At 41.1% G+C, this 25,431-nt stretch overlaps 1 protein-coding gene across 10 annotated transcripts in view; it reads left to right on the top strand.

The window, feature by feature from the left end:
* Positions 1 to 25,431, top strand: part of eml1 (EMAP like 1) — a 248,697-nt gene that overhangs the window by 83,563 nt on the left and 139,703 nt on the right. The window contains exon 1 of one of the 10 annotated variants that reach the window (XM_048537394.2): positions 22,595 to 23,058. The exons of 4 other annotated variants lie outside the window; for them this stretch is intronic. In XM_048537394.2, the coding sequence (XP_048393351.1) occupies positions 22,992 to 23,058 (67 nt within the window). In that variant the 5' untranslated portion in view covers positions 22,595 to 22,991. Of the gene's footprint in view, positions 1 to 22,594; positions 23,059 to 25,431 lie in introns of those variants that run through there. 5 more of the 10 variants (XM_048537398.2, XM_048537395.2, XM_048537397.2 and 2 more) reach the window with 5 other exon arrangements.

Here is a 25,431-nt window from a genome sequence, read left to right as displayed (position 1 = left end):
TCAGATTGTAGGTTTCACCAGCTCCCTGCTCTTTCAGTGCTGAACCCAATCCTCATATTGGTCTGAAAATAGACTGAGGCAGATCTAGCAATGTTAAGGTATAGTGTAGCCTGCATTAAATAAATGTTAGTATGAAGTTAAAGTTGCCATTGCCCTATCAGACCATAGGCTGTGGTTTCATGAGAAAGAGAGGGAGATAATTGGTTTGATCTAATGCTTCAAAATAAGCTTTGCTGAGTTTGAATACTCACATTGTGTGCCATGACCAAAGAGAATCTTGACTGAGAACACGTATTTCAAGAAGGAGGGATTGCTATCTTGTAAGGTGCCTCTGCCACTCGTAAAGCAGTATTGAAAGTAGAGGAAAGAGCTGTCATTCACCTTGAACTCCTGAATATTCTTATCAGAAAACTGAAAGAACTGTGGATGCTGGAAATCAGAAACCAAAACAGAAATTGTTGGCAAAATTTGGCACATCTGGTCGCAGCTGTGGAGAGAAAGCAGAGTTAACATTTCAGGTCCAGTGGCCTTCCTTCAAAACTAAATTCTTATGCTGTTCTCCTCCTACATTATAAGTAAAGCAAATTCCTCGAACAAGGCAAAGCTAAATTCTTTCTATGATGACAAAAAGTCCAGCCAATCATTCTTTATGGTTGAGAAGATGAAGAATTAATTTCTGGCACTGATGGCATTCGACCAGCTACGTTTTCCTTGTTCTTTGAAAAGATTTTTCAGAGTATTTCTGAACTGCAAACTAGACAGTAACGTATGATGTTGATTTTTTCCAGTAGCACAAAATCATTCAGAACAAATCCAGCAGTCTGTCTTAAATCTCATACATCCAGTTTTCTTTTGCCAAAAATCTACTGATAATCTTTTTTTTAAACTGTTTTAGAGTCCAAGTCAAAAAAGATCTTCACAGTTTTGAACTGTTTCAAATAATCAGTTTCACCCCGAGAACTTGCATTTGTATCACACTTGATCATATCCTCAGGATGACCCAATGCTCATTATATCAAACAAGTGGATTAGAGATCCAGCGCAAAAATATCTATTAGCTAATACTCTCTATTTCTTATCCCTCAGCTAATTTTGTATCCATGTCACTATTGACCCTTTTATCTCATGACTTTTAACTTACTTCACAAGTTTGTTGAGTGGCTCTGTATTGAACATCACTGGGAATTCTTTGCACACGATATCAACAGCCTTCCCCTCACCAACCCTTTCTGTTAGCTCTTCAAAGTGTTAGTTAGACATGACTTTCCCTTACCAAATCCATGTCGACTTTTATGGATAGATCCGTATTTTTTCATGTGACTATTAATTGTCTCTCAAACATTTGTTTCTTGAAATTTCCCCACCACCAAAGTTAAACTGACTGACATGTAATGCTGGACCTAACTGAACCGTTTTCTCATACATAGGCATAACATATGTAACTCTTCAGTTACATACAGCCTGTCTACAATTTCCACTCATTTTCTACAAGATCCTCGGATGCACCTAATCTACTCCCGAGCCTTTTTAACTTTACATATTGGCAGCCTATGCAGCATGTTCTGGGAACTGAGTTTTTACTTTTTTGTCACCATAACCTGGTTAGCGCCTGCCTCAAAGTTAATGACAGCTGCTAAGTTTTCATTTAATAACTCAACTTTCTCTCTTCTGTCCATGTGTAAACCCCCATTTTAATCACTAATAGGTCCTATTCCTCCGTTCTCCACCCTTTATTACCCCATTGATGCCTGTTCTCAGCCAGTTGATTATTCTTCCTCTGGATTGACCAAAGTCACTTTCCACTGCTATTTGAAATCTTACGATACAGTGATCACTGCCCCGAAATGCTCCTCCACTGTCACTTGATCTACTTGAGCCCATATGTTGCCAAGAACCAGGTTTAGCAGTACCGCCTTTCCTATTGGACTGGATACTGCATTCTTGAACACAAATCTAATAGTACTTGTCTCTCGCTGCCCCTTGCACTGCCAGTGTTCCAGTCTATATACGCTCTGATTTTTACAGCTGTCATTAACTTCCTTGTAGATTTGTTCCTCTGCATCCTTCTCAGTAGTTGATGGTCTGTAGATTACACTGAGAAACATTCTTGTACCCTTCTTATACTTTGACTCTATCCTTCTGAAACATTCTATTTCTCAGGTACTGCACCATTCTCTTTAATCAAAATTTTCATCCTTCCTGTTTTATTTTCTTTCCAATCTTTCCGAACTCCTTGTAACTAGGAATATTTAACATTCTCATGTAAAAGATGGCATCTCTGAAAATAAAGCACTTCTTTGTCACTACACTGATGCAGCCTGTGTGTGTCCACCACAGTCCACTGTGCTCAGATATACAGTGGAACAATCAGAGGCAATAGTGGTAATGTTGCTAGACCAGTAATTAGCCTGATGTTTTGGGGAAGGTTTCAAATTCCACTATAGCAGTTGGTAGAATTTAAAAGGATGTCTGGCTATCTCAGTTGGTGCTGCACAAAAGAGTTTTAACCTCAGGGTTTATTACAGGAAAGATGTGGAAGCGTTGGAAAAGGTGCAGAGGAGATTTACCAGGATGTTGCCTGGAATGGAAAGAAGGTCTTACGAGGAAAGGTTGAGAGAGCTAGGGCTTTCCTGTTTAGAATGACGAAGGCTGAGAGGTGACTTGATAGAGGTGTACGAAATGATCAGAGGTTTAGATAGAGTGGACTGCCAGAGACTTTTTCCTAGGGTGGAGGTAGCTATTATGAGCGGCTGTAGTTTTAACGTGAGTGGAGGTAGATATAGGGGAGACGTCAGAGGTAGGTTCTTTACTCAGAGAGTGGTAGTGGTGTGGAATGCATTGCCAGAGAGCGTGATGGAGTTGGCTTCATTAGGGGCATTTAAGCGGCTATTAGATAGGCATATGGATGATAGTGTAAGGTCGGGGTGGAGGTTAGATAAGCCTTAGGTTTAGGGTAAGAGTTCAGCACAACATTGTGGGCCGAAGGGCCTGTACTGTGCTGTACTGTTCTATGTTCTATGTCTTGGTTTCAAACCGTGTATTGGGTGTTACCATTTAAATGGTGTTATAGTGCAGTGGTAATGTCCCTGCTTGTGGAGCAGTGGACCACATTTAAGAGCCATCTGCCCCAGAGTTATGTTATAATACGTTTGACATGCCTGAACAAGTTGATTACAAATGATTTACACAGTGGGACATGACTGTGCAAGCTTCTGAAGAATTCTACCAACTTCTTTTCATCATATAAATGATTTGGATGATTTTGTTATAAAAATGATTGTAGGAGGTAAGGTAAGTATGTTTGCAGATGACACCAAAATTGGTGGTCTAGTGGACTGAAAAGAACGTTACCCCTGAGGACAATGGGACCTTGATCAAATGGTCCAATGGGCCAAGGAGTGGCAGATGGAGTTTAATTTAGATAAATGTGAGGTGCTACATTTCAGAAAAGCAAATCAGGGCAGGACTTATACACTTGATGGTTGGTCCTGGGGAGTGTTGCCGAACAAAGAGACCTTGGAATGCAGGTTCATAGCTCCTAGAAAGTTGAGTTGCAGGTAGCTAGGATAGTAAAGAAGGTGTTTCATACACTTGCCTTTATTGGTAAGTGCACTGAGTGTAGGAGTTGGGAGGACATGTTGCGGCTGTGTAGGACATTGGTTCAGGCACTTTTGGAATACTGCATGCAATTCTGGTCTCCCTCTTATAGGGAGGATGTTATCAAACTTGAAAGGGCTCAGAAAACAACTACAAGGATGTTGCCAGGGTTGGAATGTTTGAGCTATAGGGAGAGGCTGAATAGGCTGGGACTATTTTCGCTGGAGCCGTCAGAGGCTGAGGGTTGACCTTACAGAGGTTTATAAAATCATGGTCATTTGGATAGGGCAGATAGACAAGGCCTTTTCCCTGGGTTGGGGGAGTCCAAAGCTCGAGGGCATAGGTTTAAGGTGAGAGGGGAAATATTTAAAAGGAACCTAAAGATCAACTTTTTCATGCAGAAGGTGGCATGTGTGTATGGAATGAGCCACCAGAGGAAGTGGTGGAGGCTGGTACAATTACAACATTTAAAAGGCATCTGGATGGGTTTATGAATAGGAAGGGTTTTGAGGGATCTGGACCAAATGCTAGCAAATGGGACTAGATTTAGTTAGGATATCTAGTTGGCATGGACATCATTGACTGAAGGGTTTGTTTCTGAACTATATATCTCTATGTGTCTATGACTGTATAACTGAGACAAGTTGACAGTAGGCGGCAGATTTTCCTCTCAAGCACATTGGCATAAAAACTTGGCAAAAGTACTTTTGGTGAATTTGGGAAATAGCTGCTTCTGGTTTTATTGGTTTTTCATTTTAATGATTGGAAACTTAAAATCAGCTTTCATCTGAATGTCCAGCTAGCCAAGCTGCTCCCAGGTCGGGTTGAGGCCCGAAACATCAGCTTTTGTGCTCTTGAGATGCTGTTTGGCCTGCTGTGTTCATCCAGCTCCACACTTTGTTATCTTGGATTCTCCAGCATCTGCAGTTCCCATTATCTCTGCCCTCAGGTCCTGAAGGTTGCACTTTAAAATGGAATGCTTCTATCACGAATAAAATAAAAAACAGTATTAGAGAAGCTCATGAAGGTATGGCAACATCTGTGAAGAGAACAACAGTTAACATATTGAGTCTAGCATCACTTTACTTCTACCTCAGTGTGGGGCCATTAATTATTCTTGTTTCTAATGCAGTTCCATCAATTGAAAGCATGTATCAGAAATCAGTCATTGATTTCATTCACTGTAACCTGCTGGTGTTGACAAAAGCAAGTCACTCTCGACACCATGAGTACTCAAAGTCAAGCAAGTTTATTTTTGAGCTTTGATATCTGTTGATACAGGTTGTTTCACCATGGAAAGCTGCTAGAAAACAAAGTATCACTTCTCACGTTTAAAAGTGTAATGTATTGGCTAACTAAAGATAGACAATCCCTATAAGAAGCATTTTCCTCATTGTACTCGATGGATATTGTTTTTTTAATAGTAGAATACAGGAAAAATCAGTTCTAGCCTCTTTAATTATTCAGGTATGTACAAACTTTGACCGCACATGACCATTTTATTTCACTGTGGTGATGTCTGAACCATTGTCACAAAACTTAGTCAGAGAACTTAAAAACAAAAGGGGTCGTTTTGACATGCCAGATGAGTTTATTTCTACCTACACATTTCTTACTTAGGCTTGTCACTGCAACGTTCAGTGACTGTCTGTAAGAAGCATTTTTACAGAGGCCTTCAACAAACCTGACAGTCAACTCAACTTTGTAATGTTTTGTTCTTGGTGTGGATCAAGTTAATGATCAGTTGTTTTAGATTGGGAAATGCCATATCAACATTGGTTCTCAAAATTCAAATGGTGAATTATCCATTTTAATTTCTTGTCTCAAGGTAAGAATAGAGCAATAAATTGAATGCAGCAGGGGTGATGACATTTAAGATACTTAATGGTCACAAAAAATGTCAACTTTCCTGCTCCTCTGATGCTGCCTGGCCCACTGTGCTCATCCAGCTTCACACTGTGTTATCTTATATCAGTGGCAGTATCTTCTCAGGCACCATTACTGCCTTAAATGCATACTCACTTTTATCTGTAATCTTTAGCTTGTCAAGAAATGCAAGATAATAACTTGTCTTCCACTTTGACAGGATGTACTATGCAGAAATGAAGTTAATGTTAAATCACAATAAATTCACTGCTCTGTTAATACAATGACTGCGGTGTCAGATTTGTAGATTTTTGTGTGTGTGTAATTGTTAGCTCAGTTCTTCCCTTTCCTCACGCAATATGCTGACTCCTAACAGGTTGTTGCACCATTTCCATTCACATGAGCCATCGTGTATAAGCTTGATTAATAAATGTTAGTATTTTACCTTGGTGAGTTTGGCCAGGTGGTATGCCTCACAGCTGAACTCAAATCAGAGCTCATCTCATATCTGTAGTGCTATATTTTCATAGAATCATAAAAACTCGACAGTGCAGAAAGAGGCTATTTGGCCAATTGAGTCCACACCATCCCTTAAAACAGCATACCATCCAGACCTACCCACCGACCTTTCCCTGTAACTTTGCATATTCCATGGCTAATCCACCCAGCCTATACATCCCTAGACACTATAATTTAGCATGGTCAATTCACCTAACTTACACATTTTTGGACTGAGGAAGGAAACCAACCAGAGCACCTAGAGGAAACCCACAAAGACACTTGCTGCCCATTTTCTAGGACACAAATAGTCATAGAGTCATAGAAATATACAGCATGGAAACAGATCCTTTGGTCCAGCTTATCCATGCTGAACAAACATCCCAATCTGATCTAGTCCCAGTTGCCAGCATTTGGCCCATATCCCTCTGAACCCTTCCTATTCATATACCTATTCAGGTGCCTTTAAATGCTGTAATTGTGCCCACCTCCACCACTTCCCTGGCAGCTCATTCCATAAACAAACCACCCTCTGTATGAAAAAGTTACCCCTCAGGTCCTTTTTAAATCCTTCCCCTCTTATCTTAAAACTCTGCCCTCTAGTTTTGGACTTGCCTACCCTAGGGAAAAGACCTTGGGTATTCATCCTCTCCATGCCCCTCATGGCTTTATAAAGCACATAAATCTCAGGCATTGATCATCTCCATTGACAATCTAATCACCTCTCCTTGACATTCAATGATATTACCATCATTGAAATCTCCAATATCAACATCCTGGGAGTTACCATTGACCAGAAACTCAGCTGGACTCACCATATAAACACAATAGTTAAAACAGCAGGTCAGAGACTAGGAGTACGGCAGGAATTAACTCACCTCCTGACTGCCCTACGTCTGTCCCACCATCTACAAGGCATAAATCAGGAGTGTGATAGAATACTGTCAGAGATAATGGGAACTGCAGATGCTGGAGTTTCCAAGATAATAAAATGTGAGGCTGGATGAACACAGCAGGCCAAGCAGCATCTCAGGAGCACAAAAGCTGACGTTTCGGGCCTAGACCCTTCATCAGAGAGAAGGGTCATCCAGCCTCACATTTTATTATCGTGTGATAGAATACTCTCCACTTGCCTGGATGTGAGTAGCCCAACAACACTCAAGAAGCCTGACGCCATCCAGGACAAAGCAAACCACTAAATTGGCACCACATCCACAAACATCCACTCCCTCCACTACCAATGCTCATTCGTAGCAACGTGTGCTAACTATAAGATGCACTGCAGAAATTCACCAAACGTTGTTAACCAGCACTTTGCAAATCCACAACCACTTTCATTTAGAAGGACAAGGACAATAGATACGTGGGAATACCACCACCTGCAAGTTCCCTTCCATGCCACTCAACATCCTGACTTAGAAATATGTCGCCATTCCTTCACTGTTGCTGTGTAAAAATCCTGGAATTCCCTCCCTCGAGGCATTGTGGGTCAACCTACAGCACGAGGACTGCAGTAGTTTAAGAAGGCAGCTCGGGACAGGCTATAAAATACTGGCCAGCCAGCACTGTCCATGTCCCACGAGTGAAAAAAAAATTCCCCTCAAGCTTTTTTTAACATTCAGTTAATCCTGGCTGATCTATACCCCTCAACTGAACTTGTTACACATCTCTCCATATTCTTTCCCAAAATAACCGAAGTAAGTCATTCTGTTGCGACATGTTCTAAATTTGAAAAGTGTGCTTTAATTGCCTGACTGTAATTATTCTACATGCTCCTATTAGTAGAAATGATTTCTCTGTATCCATCTGATCAAGTTGCTTAAAATATTAAACACATGAGTTGGATTACCTCTCAAACTTCATGGCAAGACAAGGCATTTTAATATAATATATCCTTGTGACTAAATCCTTAAGCACTACTAGAACTCCGGTGAATTTATTGTCTCCAGTCCTGATATGTAGTTACCACAACTGAACTATCAGATTCCATGGGCTGTGCTCTGCACATTTTTTAAACTCTTGATTTCCAACCCCCTGGAGTAAATGTCAAGATGTAATTTAACCTTTATAATTATGTTCTATTCTTGTGCACTAGATTTTAGTGACTTTTGTAAAATGGACACCTAAATTCTTTCACTTCTCCATAGAAACACTCTCTTTCAATATCAAGAACGTATTCCTAAAACCAAACATCATTCTTTACCACATTGAATTTTATTTACCACTGGTTTCATCCAGCCTCTTTGTCCTTTTGTACAGGCCTGTTCACTACCAAACAATTTACTGTGCCTCATAATAGAGTATCATTCTGAAAAAAAAACTTTCATTTACATGATTCCTTGGTTATGCAGTCAAATGTACCTCAGAGTACATCACACAATGAATTACTTTTGAATTACAATGGTGGCTAACTTGCGGGAAACCAACATCCACAGCTATATTGGTGTTTTATTTCAGATCCACCCATCCATGAACCAGCGGTTGGAATTTAAACTGCATGTCCTTTATGCCAACACAGACCTCAAGTTGTGAATTTCTGACAGTTTTAGCAAATCAGCTTCTTATAACACTAGTTGCGATATTCTGTTAAGTATTCTTTCACTAATGCCTGCTAAGTCTTGCAAGATTTAGATATGTTTTCAGGTGTGAGTGAATGAGTGGATAGGAGAATGTGTAGGAATCTAAGTGGTTAGGATGAGTAAGGTAGGTGACTGGATGAAGTAGGGTGCCGGTGTGGTGAGGTGGGTAGTTGGATCAGATCATTGCGGGTATGGAGGCAGGCTTAGTCATGGGCTCAAGGGAATGGTCAAGAGGAAAGGATCGATTATTTAGTTACTCGCAATCCAGGTAAGTAATTCAGAACTGTACAAAGTTTCCTGAATCAGAGTTGGAGACCTTCTTGGAGCGGCCTCCGCTGCTCGGCCTTTCCCTGTTGGAGGTACAAATGTCCCAACCAGTTCCCCTGGAGTTTGTGTGTTTGGGACTCCCACAGGGTCCAGATGCCTATCTTGGGTCACACATCCCGTCTCTGATGATCCAGCAACTGGAAGATCTAGGTTAATGTTTCTCTTCATGACTCACTGGAACACTTGGCACCACCTTGCCACCTGGCTCCACTAGTTAAATAGTGAAATATTCTTAAGCCACATTAATAAGTTTCAGGATAGGGACATAGTCAGTAAGGAATGCACATGATAAACTCACAGGTAATGACTGCAAAATAGTGGATATAATGAGTAATTACTTGGCCGAGGTATTTATCTAGGAGATACTAGTAGAAGAGTAATGGCATTTAAGATAGAAAGTAACACAGTGTAAGGGAATGGATGTTGGTGATATGATAATGGATAAACTTACACTTGGAGAAGACAAGAGTCTAGATAGATTGCATCTACACATTTTAAAAGGAATTGGGGAAAATAGTGGAGGTACATTCACAAGTATAAAACACAATATTGGAAAAGGAAATAGTGACTTTTAAAAATTAAGGTGAATCCAGTCCAGTGAGTGATATGACAGTTGTTTGAGCATTGGTGTTGGGAAGGATAATGGATTAATTATGTGAAGATGAAAAGAAAGGAATATAGAAACAGGAGTAGGCCATTCAGCCCTTTGAGGCTGTTGCACCATTCAATGAGATTATGGCTGATCTGTGGCCCAACTCCATATTGCAGCCTTTGACCCATATCCCTTAATATATTTTGCTTAACAAAAATCTGTCTCAGGCTTAAAATTAACTATTGATCTAACATCAACCATCATTTCCGAAATAGAGTTTCAAACCTTTGCAGCTCTTTGTGTGTGGAAGTGCTTCCTAACATCTCTCCTGAATGGTCTGTCACTAATTCTCGGACTATGCTCCTTTGTTAGAGAATCTCGAACAAGTGGAAATAGTTTATCTTTATCTACCCTGCCAGTTCCTGTTAATATCTTGAAGATCTCAGTTAGATCACCCCTTAACCCTATATAGTCAGGAGGAAACAGGCCTAATTTGTATAACCTGTCCACATAACTTAATCCCTGAAGCCCAGGCAATTTTCTTCTAAACTTCCATTTTATTGTCTCGAAAGTCAATATATCCGTCTGAAGGTCTGATGCCCAATCTGTTCACAGTGCTCCAAATAAGGCTGAACCAGGTTAGTATAACTGCAGCATGAGTCTTGCATTGGAATCTTATCAGGGCCTGAACAATGTAGTCCATGGTGCAATTTGTGACAGAATCAGATGAGAAGTCCAGCGAGGCCAGTTTCGACCTGGGGAGCAACTCATGCCATCGTTTATGCTTTTCAAGAGTGACCTGACAAGTTCCTTGCTAGGCAGTTGCAAGCTATCAATTAAGAGGAATTATTGCTTGTTAAATGTCTAATTGTAAGCTCAACTTGTCTCACTAATATTCAGTTTCCTATTCTTAAAATCACCAAACAAGCAAGATGTCAAGAATTCTCATCGTGGAAGTCAGAGTGGGTACCTCGTGACTGCAGCTCACTGCTTGCTCTGAATGACCATCACATTGGACATCTTAGCATAGGGTTCATGGATACCAGTCACACAAACCCCCTGCCCCATATCGATGGACATTGGCATCTGCTATGTGCCAGTGTTTAACAGGTCTGTTGGCATTTCTCTGATCAATGCACAGGATGCGTCTGCACTTTTATACTGAATCGAGGCTGCACCAACAATTATGATTGGAATGGTGCAGCAAGGACAGTGTATGCTCAGAATCATACACCCAGCTTATGGATTGGACTAAAAACAGAGTGGTTGGAAAAGCTCAGCAGGTCTGGCAGCATCTGTGAAGGAGAAAACTGAGTTAACGTTTCGGGTCCGGTGACCCTTTCTCAGAACTGGGGAAAGGTTCTGAGGAAGGGTCACCAGACCCGAAGCGTTAACTCTGTCTTCTCCTTCACAGATGCTGCCAGACCTGCTGAGTTTTTCCAGCAACTCTGTTTTTGTTCCTGATTTACATCATCTGCAGTTCTTTTGGTTTTAATTGTGGATTGGATTAGACAGTATCTCCTTGTTCTTCACTTGCTGTTGTTGTGCACGTTAATATCAAGGGTGTCAGGGGTCCTGGCACAGTAAGTTAGGGGCAGCCTTCACAATCAGTCCAGTGGCTTAGACACAGTCAGACTAGTCTCCAGATAAGGAGCAAGGAGCTGGATGGCAGGTGGCATTTTTGCATTTTTCTGCCTTATTGAGTGTCACTTTCCTCCTGGAATCAGAGAGATGCAGGTATTAAGGGAGATGAAAGTGTATGGTGCTTTTTGTGTTACTTTTGGTGCAGGTATAGAGAAGTCTTGAGCAAGTGAATAGGCAGTGCTGAGGGCAAGCGGGTGGTAGCCCCAAAAACTGGGATAAATTCAGAATCCAGCAAAGGAGAACTAAAAACATAATAAAGAGAGGGAAAATAAACCAGGAGGGCAAACTAGCAAGGAATATAAACTGTCACTAAGACCTTTTTTAAAAATATAAAAAGAGAGATCAAAGTGAACACAGGCCCCTTACAAAATGAATCTGGGGAGATGGTCCAAGATAATAAAATGTGAGGCTGGATGAACACAGCAGGCCAAGCAGCATCTCAGGAGCACAAAAGCTGACGTTTCGGGCCTAGACCCTTCATCAGAGAGGATGAATCTCTGATGAAGGGTCTAGGCCCGAAACGTCAGCTTTTGTGCTCCTGAGATGCTGCTTGGCCTGCTGTGTTCATCCAGCCTCACATTTTATTATCTTGGAATTCTCCAGCATCTGCAGTTCCCATTATCTCTGGGGAGATGGTGTTGGGGAACAATGAAATGGCAGAGTAGTTACACAGATAATTTGTATCAGTCTTCACTGTGGAAGTCATTTTGAACATGTCATTAATACTTAAGAATATGAGCAGGAATTAAGCACCATCCCATCACTAGTGAAGTAGTATTAGACAAACTAATGGAGCTGAAGGCAGATAAGGCCCCTGGCCCTGCCAGCCTGCATCCTAGGATCCTAAAAGAGGTACCTACAGTGACAATAGATGCATTGGTTCTATTTTCCAGAAATCTTTGGATTCTGGAGAAGTACCAGAGGATTGGAAAACTGCCAATGTATTAGCTCTATTTAAAAAGGGGAGAGGCATAAAGTGAGTTACTACAGGCCAGTTAGCCTGACATCTAAATTAGAAAAGTACTGAAATCAATTATTAAGGAAGTATTAGCAGAACATTTGGAAAATCATAATCCAAGCAAGCAGTGTCAACATACCTTCATGAAAGGGCAGTCATGTCTGACTAATTTATTAGAGTTGTTCAAGGAAGTCTCAGCCAGAGCAGATAGAGGGGAAGCAATAGATGTGTTGTATTTGGACTTCCAGAAGGCATTCGACAAGGCACTTCCAAAGGTTAAGATTAGAGTCCATAGTGTTGGAAGTAGTGTATTTGCGTAGATAGGAAATCGGCTCATGGAGAGGAGATAGCAAGTAGGGATAATGCTTTCTTTTTCAGGTTGATGACCTGTGACCAGTGAGTTCCACGGGTATCTGTGCTGGGATTGTAACTGTTTACAATCTATTTTATTGACTTGGGGGAAGGAAGCAAATGCACTGTAGCTGAATTTTCAGATGACACAAAATAGATGGTAGGCAGGTTGCAAAAGGAGTACAAGTAGTTTACAGAGGGGTGTTATTATGTTAAGTAAGTAGGCAAAAATTTTGCAAATGGAGTATAATGAGGGAAAATATGAATTCTTAATTTTGGAAAGGAGAACAAAGGGACAGTGTTATTTAATGGATAAAAAATGCTGAAAGGTGCAACACAAAGGGACCTGGGGGATATTTGTGCATAAAAGACAGAAAGCTGGCACACAGGTGCAGTATGTAATCAGAAATGCTATTAGAGTATTGGTTCATATTTCAAGGCGGAATTGGAGTACAAGAGTAGGGAACTCATATTGCAACTACACAAGGTATGGTGAGATCACATCTGGAGTACTGTGAGCAGTTTTGTCCCCTTATTTAAGAAAAAATTGTTATTTCATTGGAGGCAGTTCAGTGAAGGTTCACTGGGATGATTCCTGGTATGCATGGAATGCCTTATGAGCAAAGGCTAAACAGGATGAAATTCTATTCTGTGAAATTTAGAAGAATGAGAGGTGATCTCAATGGAACACATAATTCTTAAAGGGCTTGACAGGGTACATGCTGTGAGGATGTTGCCCTATGGGAGAGTCTAGGACCAGAAATCTCAGAATAAACTTGCGCTAATTTAAGACTGTGAGATGAGGAGGTGTTTCTTCAATCAGAGGGTTCACAGGTTTTGGAACACCTTTCCACAGAGAGCTGTGGGGAAGAGTGCTTGTGTATTTTAAGGCTGAGATAGATAGATAGATTCTCAATCAGTAGAATAATTAAGGGTTATAAGGAAAAAGTCAAACAAGTCGACATGAGGAATGTTGGATCAGCCATGAACCTATTGAATGGTGGAGCCAAGGGGCAAAATGGCCTGCTCTTGTTCCTATTTCTTATGAGCTTATGGTTCACAGTATCAGGTTTGGTTGGATGACAGCAAGTGAGGGAAGATGACGCAGATATTAGTGAAAGTGATGGGATATGGTTATAATGGCAGAGACAGAGTAAGTGTAAGGAATCAGAGACAAGATGGTAGCATTTATGTTGGAGAAGGTCATTGATTTTCTTCCAACAGTAGTGGGCATTCTTCCAGACAGCTGAGACTTCAGTCGTCTGGGTGGCAACCTCAGACCAATGGGTGCCAATTGGCACAGTCATGGCAGATGGGGCAAAATGTCAGAAACAATGGCAAGCAGCTCTAGACTCTCAGGTCTTGTCCAGGTGCACAGTGGGATTTTATAGATGGTGTGGATATGAGGGATGGTGATGAATTCCAGGATATCCACTGGTGGTGGGGTTGATTCGTGAATAGCATATGGTATGATGTGGGCGGAATCAGATGTGAGAGATGTCAATGGGTGAGGTCGGTATTTGATGCATAACATTTGATAAGATGTGGCGCAAGAACCTGTAAGGCTAAAAACTTCTAATAAACTTGAATCAACTCAGACTTACCCAAAACAATAAGATTCAGCCTTTGATTTTATATGGCACCTTTCCAAAACCTCAGGATATGTTATACAGCCAATTCGATACCTCTGAAGCACAGTCACTGTTTTAAGCATCCCTCATCCGTGCTGTTGTTACATTTAGACACAAGCTTTCCAACACACTCCCATATTCTATTCTCTGTCTATATTTGAGATCATCCAAATCTCTGCTACTCATGTCCATAATTGCTCAAAGTTCAATTTACTCATCAATTGCGTGGTCACTGGCTCCTAGTCCATTTAAAAATTGTCATTTTTGTTTTTGACTTGTTCATGGGCTCAGCCTTTCCCACCTCAGTAATTATGTCCAGCCCTACGAATCTCCAATTTTATTACCATTTAATTCTGGCCTTTTGCATGTAAACTTTTCCACCACTGGAGGCTGCACTGTTGGCCTCAGTTCTGGAATCCCTTCTAAACCCTTTATGCCTTTCTACCTTTTCTTTTAGTATGTGCTTTAAAACCTCCCACAGCACAGGAAATAAGCAACTCCTTTCAATCCTACCTCTCACCATTTACCCTCTCTATACCCACCAATACCTTCAGCTGTCTAGATCCCACCCTCTATAATTCTTGCCTTAAACAGTTTGCTCAACCAGTTCTCATGAGCTCCTTTAATGTCCTGGTTTTTCATCATTGAATTAACTTCTTAGATTCAACGTTTGTTTATCATCTGATTAAGTTTCTGTGAAATGCATTGAAATGTTTTTGTGTTGAAAGAACATAAAATGCAAACAGTTTTTGAAATGCCCTGCTATTTGAATTTCCTTCCCTGTAGCATAAAATGGGAATAAGATGAAGCTAGATTAGTCCATGAGGAAGAAATGAACAGAACGATATGCTAATAGGATTGGATGAAGAACAGTTAGATGAGGATAACGTTAACTATAAGCAATGGTTTGTTTCTCTGCTGTAACTTCAACATAATGCTATGCGGAAAACAGACTGGAACAACATTTTACTATGATAGGACAAGGACGCAAACCATTAACATTCAGCTTATTGAAGCTTTGAATGTTGCTTAACTCAACCATTCTTCTCAAGCTAAACTGTTTAGGATCCTTCACAACCAAAAAAAGGTTCCTAGATAAAAAGGTGTAGAGCTGGATGAACACAGCAGGCCAAGCAGCATCAGTGGAGCAGGAAGGCTGACACTTTGGGCCGAGACTCTCCAGCATCTGCAGTTCCTGCTATCTCTGAAAAATAGGTTCCTGTTGCCTAGTTGGTATACAGATCACTCTTATCTCTTCCTTGTCACCTGCCTTAATTCAGTGTTTAGGCAATATACTTTCAATGATGTAATTAATCACACTAAATGTTTTACCAACCGGGAGCGAAGACAAAGGAGGCTATGTTTGTTGTTGATCTAAATATTAATCAATGATGTAACGAGTTCATTTGCTCACCTGCTGAAATCTTTCCATTTTTCAAAAAAACTACTACATCTTGTAAGGTTAAACAAAACCGTCACCATGATATCTGAGATAATGGGAAGTGCAGATGCTGGAGAATCCGAGATAACAAAGTGTGGTGATAAAATGTGAGGCTGGATGAACACAGCAGGCCAAGCAGCATCTCAGGAGCACAAAAGCTGACGTTTCGGGCCTACACCCTTTTCCGATGAAGGGTCTAGGCCCGAAACGTCAGCTTTTGTGCTCCTAAGATGCTGTTACCATGATATCTGAAATCGATTCTGTGGTCCCGCTGCTTCGGAGAACCCTTGTGTGATAAAGAGTTAACTGCTTTGGACTTGATCCTAAAACGGAACCTTGTAAATTTAAATAAAATCAGCACAACAAGGCAAAACTCAGTTTGCTAATGGACACCCTGTTGTGTCATTGTTCAGAGACATTCGCGCATTGTTTACAGGGATCCAGTCTTGAATATTTATAGATTTCCCCCGCTCATTGTTTGGATGGAATCACTTTTCACTATGCACATAGCCACCGTCATTATCAACATCCTCATTATTCCTCCTTATCTACACGGATAATCCCACTCAATGTACCTTTTGTCTTCTTGTGGATGGGTATAGTTCCATGGGTACGCTGCGCTCTCTGATACTTTGTCTAAGCAGCAGCCCCTTCCTACGTGAGCAAAGGCAGTGATTGTGAATTTACATCGCAGCTATGAAGATAATCGCACCTGAGACAGATGCTATTCTGTTCTGATCCGCTTTTCATCCATAACCTCTACAAAGGGCCACCGGAGAGAGAGGCGGAACTGAACACAACTCATCCTGTACCGTTTCTAATCCAAATTCTTCGTTCATTTTCCCGATGTTTGTGCATTAATTTCATTCCACATCCCGACCTACGTCTGAGACCAAGTGTCAGCGCTGACAGATATGAGACAGCAGTTTCTACATTTTCTTCGCTGCCGGTTAGCCCGTGATCTGTTCCCTTTATCTCGCTAAGCTTAAAATTCAGCACATAGGAAGAAGATTTGTTAAGGAAGTTAATGTCCAGTGAATCTCTGCCAAAGTGACTTAATGTAACATCAACCTGGATGGAAATCTATACCGTTTGCTGACTTAAAATAATCCGTGATCATTATCTTAATACCAGGCTGTCTATAACAAAACTCACGGCCGGCCAGCAGTTCATGTTTCAGTGCCCTAATAGATATCACTGGACGTTTCGTCTTGCTAACTTGAGTAGTTAAATCTGACAGGCATGGACTCTGAAGCATAATGTTTCAAGCTTCGTTCCTCTCAGGAGATTGGCCAGCTTCCAGCAAAGCGAGAAAAGAACAATAGTGGAGCAATGGTTACTATCCTGTGGGACCTAGCACCTGACTTCAGACTGTGGGAAAATCTTCCATTTATTCACAGGGTGCCATTGTGCTTTGAGTACGTAAATCTCTAGTACAAATAGGGAGCGAATGCTAAAAGATGATGTGAAACTGAACACCCGCCCAGCTTCTCATTTTATTAAAATCTTTGCTATGTAATAGAGATCAAATATAGCAGTCACATCATTTTACCTGGTCATTCCAAACAACAGCTATTTCTTTATACGGTGAAATTCACTTGTGTTTATTCTGTCTATGTCTATTCGACATAGTACTAATGCTGTAACAAAAATCGTTCAGGTATACTAAAGGGGACCTGAGAATTTCTTTTCAGCTTAATTTTAAACCACTGCTGCTCTTTGAGAAAACAAAGACAGACCCAGTAAGTTTCCTGTTAACTTTTTGCCTTCATTAGGGTGAATACTGGATAACGAACTCCTTCACCTCAGGAGCCACATTTGTAGTTCACCCAACGGCCGTTCCAGAAAGGCATTTTATCTATTTACCATATTCCTCTCTAAGTGAACTTGCCAATTAGTGGCAGCTCGTTAATTCACTTACCCATGAGGAACTGGACTGAGGTTATCCAAACTAATATTGCATTGGACTCTTACTGCTGATACGCAACACAGGTTAGATTTGAGTGAAGGTCCACAAAAATGAAAAGCTATTATCTAACCTATTCTGCTTCCCCCTGAATTCAACATAGCAGGTATAAAATGGACAGATAGAGGGCTCAAATTCAAGACCCAACTGCTCCATAAATTTATCATAACATGCCTGAACTGGTTAATGAAAATATCTTTAATAGGAAATACAGAAGCACTGTCCCTTCTGGGAATCATAGCAGTGCATTAAAATGGGGAAAAGTTATTTTACAACTTAACATGAGTGTCAGTTTTCATGGCCAAATGTTTAGGTTCTAATGGGGGCAGACCCAGTCAGCTGGATGGGGGATCTCACAACATGTTCTAGTCTCAGCTCCACCCATTCCATTCTATCAGGTGGGTAACCATTTCAAATAGCTTAATGGTCTTTAACACTCATTGTCAGAGGTGAACTGGCATTTTCCAGTTTGTTTGCACTTCCTGCCAGCAACGAGGAAGAGGACATGCCCCATTCTCTACATGCTGTTCTTTGTGGATCGGCCTATTGCCATCTCCCACTGGCCAGAGAATTTCCTAAAGAATCGTTGTGTCCTGTTTGCTGGTCTGCTGAGCAGAAGGCAGAGCCCGAAGATATGAATGAGATTCTGCCTTTAAGATTAGCAAAACTTCTGCACCTCTAACTTTACTGAATGCTTTGGCCATTCTCATCCTCTCCACAAAATCAGGGAACTACAATGGCACAATCTGTGAAGCATGGAGGGAAAGAATATTTGTGTTAGGATTTCAGTATTAATGAGAAAGAGATGGCAGCTTAAATGGGCAACAATCTGAAAGTGCAAAAGAGGAACTTGAGCAAAACAATCAAATACTAAATTTAAAGAAAGCCATAAAAAGTAAATGTGTGCAGGTAATGATTCCATTCATCAACAAATAAAGGCTGCTGTGTAAAATTAGATTGGCATGGGTCAGCAGCAGGATGTAACAGCGTACGTCTGCAGAGTAAACTGGATTTCCTTCTATCAATTATTTTGTTTTTCCACATCCTGTTCCTGAAAGATTGTACTCTTGTCTGTAAAACTTCACAGTGAGTTAACTCAATCGGCCACGAGTCAAAAATATGGAAGCCATAGCTTTCTGTGTCTAACAGTGAGATTACTCGAGGAATACATTTTCTTCCCTTGCATTAACAATGCAATTTGGGTAATCCTTGCAATGGAATTGCTGACAACACGTCAGGTTTTCAGTGTTACCCAGCTTTTCGTTCAATTTTTCCTGGGATACAATTCAACATGCCATCTTTTGCATTGCCTTTCCCATGTTTGAAAAGAGATTGATTGCTAACAGGTTATTTTATGGGCAATAAATTTGAGTGGTATCTTGTAGTCAATCAATGTCCACACATGCATACTTTCATAAGAGGTTGATATCAAATAGGGATGTGTGTAACAGTCAATTTCTAATGCAGTGATGGTAATGTCTATCACAGTCCCCCTTGGGCTTTCCATGACATCAGCAAATTCAGCACAAACCTGAAGATTTTCAGTGGTTCAGTACCTTAGTTAGGCCGCATTTGGAATATTGTGTTCAATTCTGGTCATGACACTACCAGAAGGATGTGGTGGCTTGGGAGAGGGTACAGAAAAAATTTACCAGGATGTTGCCTGGTATGAGGGCATTAGTTATGAGGTGAAGTTGGAGAAACTTGGGTTGTTCTCACTGGAACAATGGAGATTGAGGGGCACCCTGATAGAGGTGTACAAGATTACGAAGGCCATGGACAGAGTGGACTGTCAGAAGCTTTCTCTCAGAGTGGAAGTGTCAGTTACTTGGAGCCATTGGTTTAAGATTCAAGGGGCAAGGTTTAAAGGTGATGTATGAGGCAATTCTTTTACACAGAGGGTGGTGGGTGCCTGGAACTCGCTGCTGGGGGAGCTAGTGGAAACAGATAGTGACTTTTAAAGGGCATCTTGACAAATATATCAATAGGATGGGAATAAAGGGATATGGTCCCTGGAAGGGTGGAGGGTTTTAGTTGTGATTGGCAGCATGTCAGTGCAGGCTTGGTGGGCCAAAGAGCTTGTTCCTGTACTGTAAGTGTCTTTGTTCTTTATTATTACTTTATTTTACATTTATACAATGCTTTTAATGGTTTGAGTGCTTCACGACTAATGGATTGCTGCTTGTGTTGTCACTGTGTATGAAGTAATGGTTCTGATGGACTTAATGTTCTTGTTACAATCTGGTGACATCATACAATCTTTGGGTGGAGACAGAGGAGTTCTGCACCAGTAGACAGAGTTAGCAAATGTATTCTATACTGCTCCCAAGAGTCTTTACTAATGAGCCATAATTACTAATGTAAACCATACTGTTGCTATCATACAATAAACTACATTGTTAATGAAGAACATAAGAAAACAGAAGCAGGAGTAGGCTTTTCAGCATTTTGAGCTCGTTTCACCATCCAATAATATTATGGCTGATGTGATTGTGGCCTTTTCCATTTTCTCGCCTGGGCCACACCTCATAACACTAGACACCCCTGTCAATTAAAATTCTGCCTAATTTCAGCCTTTAATGTAGTTCAACTTTGCTATCTCCCACACTAAATTCCCACCCAAGTGCAGCTTCTGTTTAGATTCACTTGAGGTCTATCCTGTACTACTGATCCTTAGACAACTCCTAGACCCAGCACAGAGAAAGGAAGATTGTTGGCTTGAGCCACCCAAATCAGACTACCACATGCTAGCGGTATCTGAAAATGTGGCAGTCACTGTTACGAACTCAAATGTAGCTTCCAATCTGTGTGCAGCAAGGTTCGACTAACAGAAAATGAGTAACTGGTGATGTCAACTGAAAGAAACATTGACAAGATAGAAAATCAATTACTTGCTGTGTGACCGGTGCTGTGGTGTTTTTTGTGTCTGTTTGAACAATGCATATTAAAGATATTATTTGAACATGACACCCACAATAATTCAATGCTCCATCCTGATCTGCACTGGCATTAACCTAATTGTGTTCAACAATGTTCTTCTTCCAGTGACGAAACATACAACTACTAAATGTTTAATCCATCACAACATATCAGGATGACTTGATCATTGCAGCCATCCATGTGGGCTTGCATCATATCTTACAGTGTGATTTCATCTAACTTACTTCAGATATGCCGTGGTGTTTTATTAACAGACCATCAGGAGTTTTTCTTGTCTTTTCTGATCTATTCTATTTCATTATTCTCTCTAGATTTATAGTGCTTCAGGTAGAACTACCCTTCCACTGATTACGTATGGGGAAATTGCATGTATTTTGCTTTATTATAGCCCTAACAAATATATGGCTGTAATTTATATAATTATTTCAAATTCCAGAGAAGTCATGGGATCGAAATTGAGATTTGTTTGTTTTTAGACTCTCACCAGAAAAATAGAGTCACTTTTTTGAAAGAAGCCCACATCAATGTTGGGCTGGCCAGTTTGATTTCAGGTGTTATGATCAGAGTAAGTGCAGACTGGGTCATAAAAAAAACCACTTCCTCAGCAACCTCTTGGAGTAGTCAAGAAAAATTTATCAACTGTCTGGAATATGAAAGGATGCAAATGCTTGGAGTGCCAGGTTCTCAAAGAATAAGTGAAACTGTTAAGACAGCAGACCTGCAGGGCCTATTATCTACTAACAAGAGAATGATATTTGATCACTGCTAACACAAGCATAAACAATGTTCTTACATTACAAAAGTTCTTCATTGACAAAGGGCTTTGGGGCTCCCTGTGAAATATTCCGTATAAATGCAGATCTTTATTTCTGCATATACCAAAGAAGCAGACTGACTTTAACGTAATGTGGTCCCACAGTATTGGTATTGATTCTGCTTTGTATCACAGGAATATCTGTTCATATTTTGAATTATTTAAGGTGAACATTATCCTTTGTTGATATTTTGCCTGTGTTCATGGCTATCTATTCAAACAGGTACCATTACAAATGAACGTACAAAGCACTACAGCTGCTGAAATAAAAGCAGAAAGTGTTGGGAAAACTCAGCAGGTCTGACAGCATTTGTGGAGAGAGAAACAGAGTTAACATTTCAAGTCCAATATGATTAAATTTATAAGAACACTATACTCTCCAGGTATTAGCTTTCTAACAAAACCAAACTTTTTCTTAAACTCTGCATGTGACCTGGGGATTGTATTTCATCTGTTGTTCCATCCTACTATATTCATTCATCTGGTGAAATTACAAGTAGGGAAAGACACTTGGAATACTGCAAAATTAATTTTAAAGATTTGCTCGATTTTAGTTCAATAGAGTTAGTTTTTGATGCAATTTAAAGAAAAAGTTCATGGCGTGCAGGCGCGGCTAACGTTACAAACAGGGGCGTATGTACCAGCTATTCTACACTAGGCTGCCCCAGTGGGCCTCCAGGGAATTATTGTCCAACATTACCTCTCTTGTAACCTTGCCAAACATTGAAGCTGCTTTGCCTACTGAGTTTATTTTTAAGTATACACACAGAAGCAATAGGCTAGAGAGAAATTTGCAGGAATCGACTTGGGAATTAGAATGAAAATTCACTGAAATGTAGCTTCCAATGCTTTTAACGATTATGAGCTACAACTAAACTTAATAAACTTGTTATGTGTCTTGAGAAAAATCCTATTGTAGCAACCAAAGTCCAAATATTCCCCAGGCAATGTCTTCGAATAAATTGCAGGGCCTGCTGCTGAATGAATGGAAATATTTAGGAAGCATTTTAGAATAAAAGTCCTGGCCTTTTCGGGAGGTATTCGGTTTAGTTCGCTAACACCGAATCTAGTTTATATATAAAGCCAGCACTGCATTCCCTAGAATGATCCGAAGCAGTGGTCGACGAAGTCGCATAAAGCCCCCTCTCTTCGTTTTTGCCTCGGCCAGCTTTTCCAAACCTGTTTGCGATCAGCTGGTTCAAAAAAAGTGCCTGGTGGTGGGACGAGCTCCACGCAGATATCCATTAGCTGGTGGAAATGGCCGCTTGATCAATGAGGCTGGGAGATCCCTGCAGATTCTCCCTTGCAACTTGCTCCCTCGCCCTGAGCTCAGTTGCATTTTCACGCCGAGTTCAGCAGCTGCTCGCCTGCTGCGAGCTTATTGGCCCGGGCTTTCCTGGCTGTATTTTGAAAGGATGCTCGTCCTGGTTTTACTGCTCTAAGATTACCGACGGGCAGAACTAGAGACACAGTTTGGCAATCCTTCTCCCTCGCTGTCTGAAACATTCAGCTTTTTTTTGATTGGGATTTGCTGCCGGGCGGCTGCCTCAGGAAACCTCTGGGTTTGTGTCTCCGAGGGGGCAGAGATTCAGAGGGGGAAAAGAAAACATTTTTTTTATTTTTGAAAGGAAAGGCGGTGGAAAACGGGGGGAAGAGAAACTGATTGAATGGGTTGCTATGGTAACTGACACTGGCAGGGAGCCTCCGGAAAAGTGGACGGTGAATGGGGGATAGCTCCTGTGGCGGGTAAACTAAGTCACGGAGAGACAGGAGGCTTCGGCTTGAGGATGGAGGACGGCTACTCAGGCTATAGTAGCCTCTACGACACCTCCTCGCTGCTACAGTTCTGCACTGGTAAAGACACGATCTAAGCGTTTTTTTCTTCCTGTTGGCCTTTTGTAGAGACAGATCTAATCAGAGGAGAATCTAGATCTAGCCCTGTGCTGTGCTTTAAAGGTATAGCAGCCCCTTTAAAAGGAGGCAACACGGCTCGCCCAACTGGGCCACTTACAGCTTGTAATCGTTTCTGTGTTCAAAACTGGAAAGTTGTTAGGCTTTCCCATAACTTAAAATCATTTTATTTGCATCAGGTGATGGTTCTGTAACCCTTATAGATTTGCAGTGGTGCAAGCTGATTAAAAAGCGAAAGAACCGCGGCTGCTGTATATCAGGAATAAAAACAGAAGTTGCTGGAAAAGCTCAGCAGGTCTGGCTGTATCTGTAAAGAGAGAATCAGAGTCAACGTTTCACGTCCCCCGGTCAGAAGGAAGGGTCACCGCACCCGAAACATTAACTCTGATTTTCTCTTCACAGATGCTGCCAGAACTGCTGAGCTTTTCCAGCATCTTCTGTGTTTGTGCAGCCGGTTAGATCGTGTTTGTTGTAATCTCGTTTGAATAGAATAGATCTGAGTAGAAGTGCCATGCAGTGAAATGAGTTGATTGTTGGTCAGTGTGAATTTTGTACAAGCCAAAGCTGGTTCTGATCTGCAAAAAAAGTTGTGTATTTAAATTATATGTTTGACTTGAATCCAAGTTTCACAGTCAACATAATTCTTTTATTCAAGGAAGATATAAGTAATGGCACGTTCCCCCCTTGTGCTTCTTGGGATACTTTATTACATTCAAGGTGCTATATGAATACAAGTTGTTGTTGTGCAATGTGTTATGAAACATTTTATTTGATTGCAGTTTTCTTCATGCCTGATTATTTCCAGTGGGTCAAACCATTTCCCATCAGGTAGGGCCCTGTGTAGTACGTTCTGTCTCTTTCAGGCTCCTGATCAGGATGGTTCAGAGGGTGACTGTCCATTTTAACAAAGAGGGTGTTGCAATGATTTTGAGGCATGGGTTTCATTTGAATTCAGCTGGTGACCTGCTGAATGGTCATTCGAAAGCAGCTTGCCAAACTTGGGCCATGACATTGTTGGTCGGCTCAAAGGTTGGCAGGAGATAACAGGAACTGCAGATGCCGGAGAATCCGAGATAACGAAGTGTGGAGCTGGATGAACACAGCAGGCCAAGCAGCGCCTCAGGAGCACAAAAGCTATTGTGCTCCTAAGATGCTGCTTGGCCTGCTGTGTTCGTCCAGCTCCACACTTTGTTATCAAAGGTTGGCAGGATTTGGTGGGGATGAGTTGAGTGTGTCGGTAGACAATATCGAAGAGTGGAGAGCAGTTTGGCAATGGTAAGCAAAGTAATACACAGGATATGCAGCCAAGAGACTGGCTATCACACCCCACCACTTCACAGTGACTCCTATGCTAAAGTTGACCTTCTTCCCTCAATAATTCTACTATTATAATCTGTAAATGCTTTTCTGTCTTCAAATTAAATACGTTTGTTGTAATGAGTTCCATTTTTTCACCTTCCTTAGTGGGCTGTCAAACTTACCTTTCCAGAATCTTTCTGCTCTAATGCCAATGAAATATTGTGCATGCTGTGACCAAAACAGGTCATGAAATGACTGTTGTGAAAATGACAGTGACTGGGTGGCCTGTCAGGATTGGTGAAATAGAAACTCCAGAGATCCAACTTTGAAACTGTTGAACTGCTCCGCAGTATCTGTTTCAGCCAGTTTACTGCAACCCCTGTCACTACTGGTGGTATTGGTGAAGTAAGCAGTTAGATAAGTTCTTTGTGTGTGCCAATACATTTTCTGAATTTTCCACTTATTTTACTTTGCATTGTTTTAAACAAAGTCATGTTGCTTTATAAACAAAGCTTTTTCTTGAAAACAGGTGCATTTTCAACAGTTTAGGTGATTTTTAGAGATGAGAGTTAATAAAGAACAACACACTGCCTTGTGATGTACATCCCAAAATTGTCTTTACAACTGCAATGTAGGTGTCATAGAGTCATAGATGTATACGGCACAGAAACAGGCCCTTTGGGCCAAATTATCCATGCCGACCAGGATGATCAGAGGATTAGATAGGGTGGACGGTGAGAGTCTTTTTCCTAGGATGATGACATCGGCTTGTACGAGGGGACATAGCTACAAATTGAGGGGTGATAGATTTATGACAGATGTCAGAGGCAGGTTCTTTACTCAGACAGTGGCACGGGCGTGGAATGCCCTGCCTGCCAATGTAGTGAACTCAGTCACATTAGGGGCATTTAAACAGTCCTTGGGTAAGCATATGGATGATGATGGGATAGTGTAGGGGGAGGGACTTAGATTAGTTCACAGGTTGGCGCAACATCGAGGGCCGAAGGGCCTGTTCTG

This window comes from Stegostoma tigrinum, chromosome 10 (genome assembly GCF_030684315.1).
Source record: "Stegostoma tigrinum isolate sSteTig4 chromosome 10, sSteTig4.hap1, whole genome shotgun sequence".
NCBI lineage: Eukaryota > Metazoa > Chordata > Chondrichthyes > Orectolobiformes > Stegostomatidae > Stegostoma > Stegostoma tigrinum.
The sequence above is the reverse complement of the archived record's forward strand: the minus strand, read 5'-3'. Positions and strand labels throughout refer to the sequence as shown.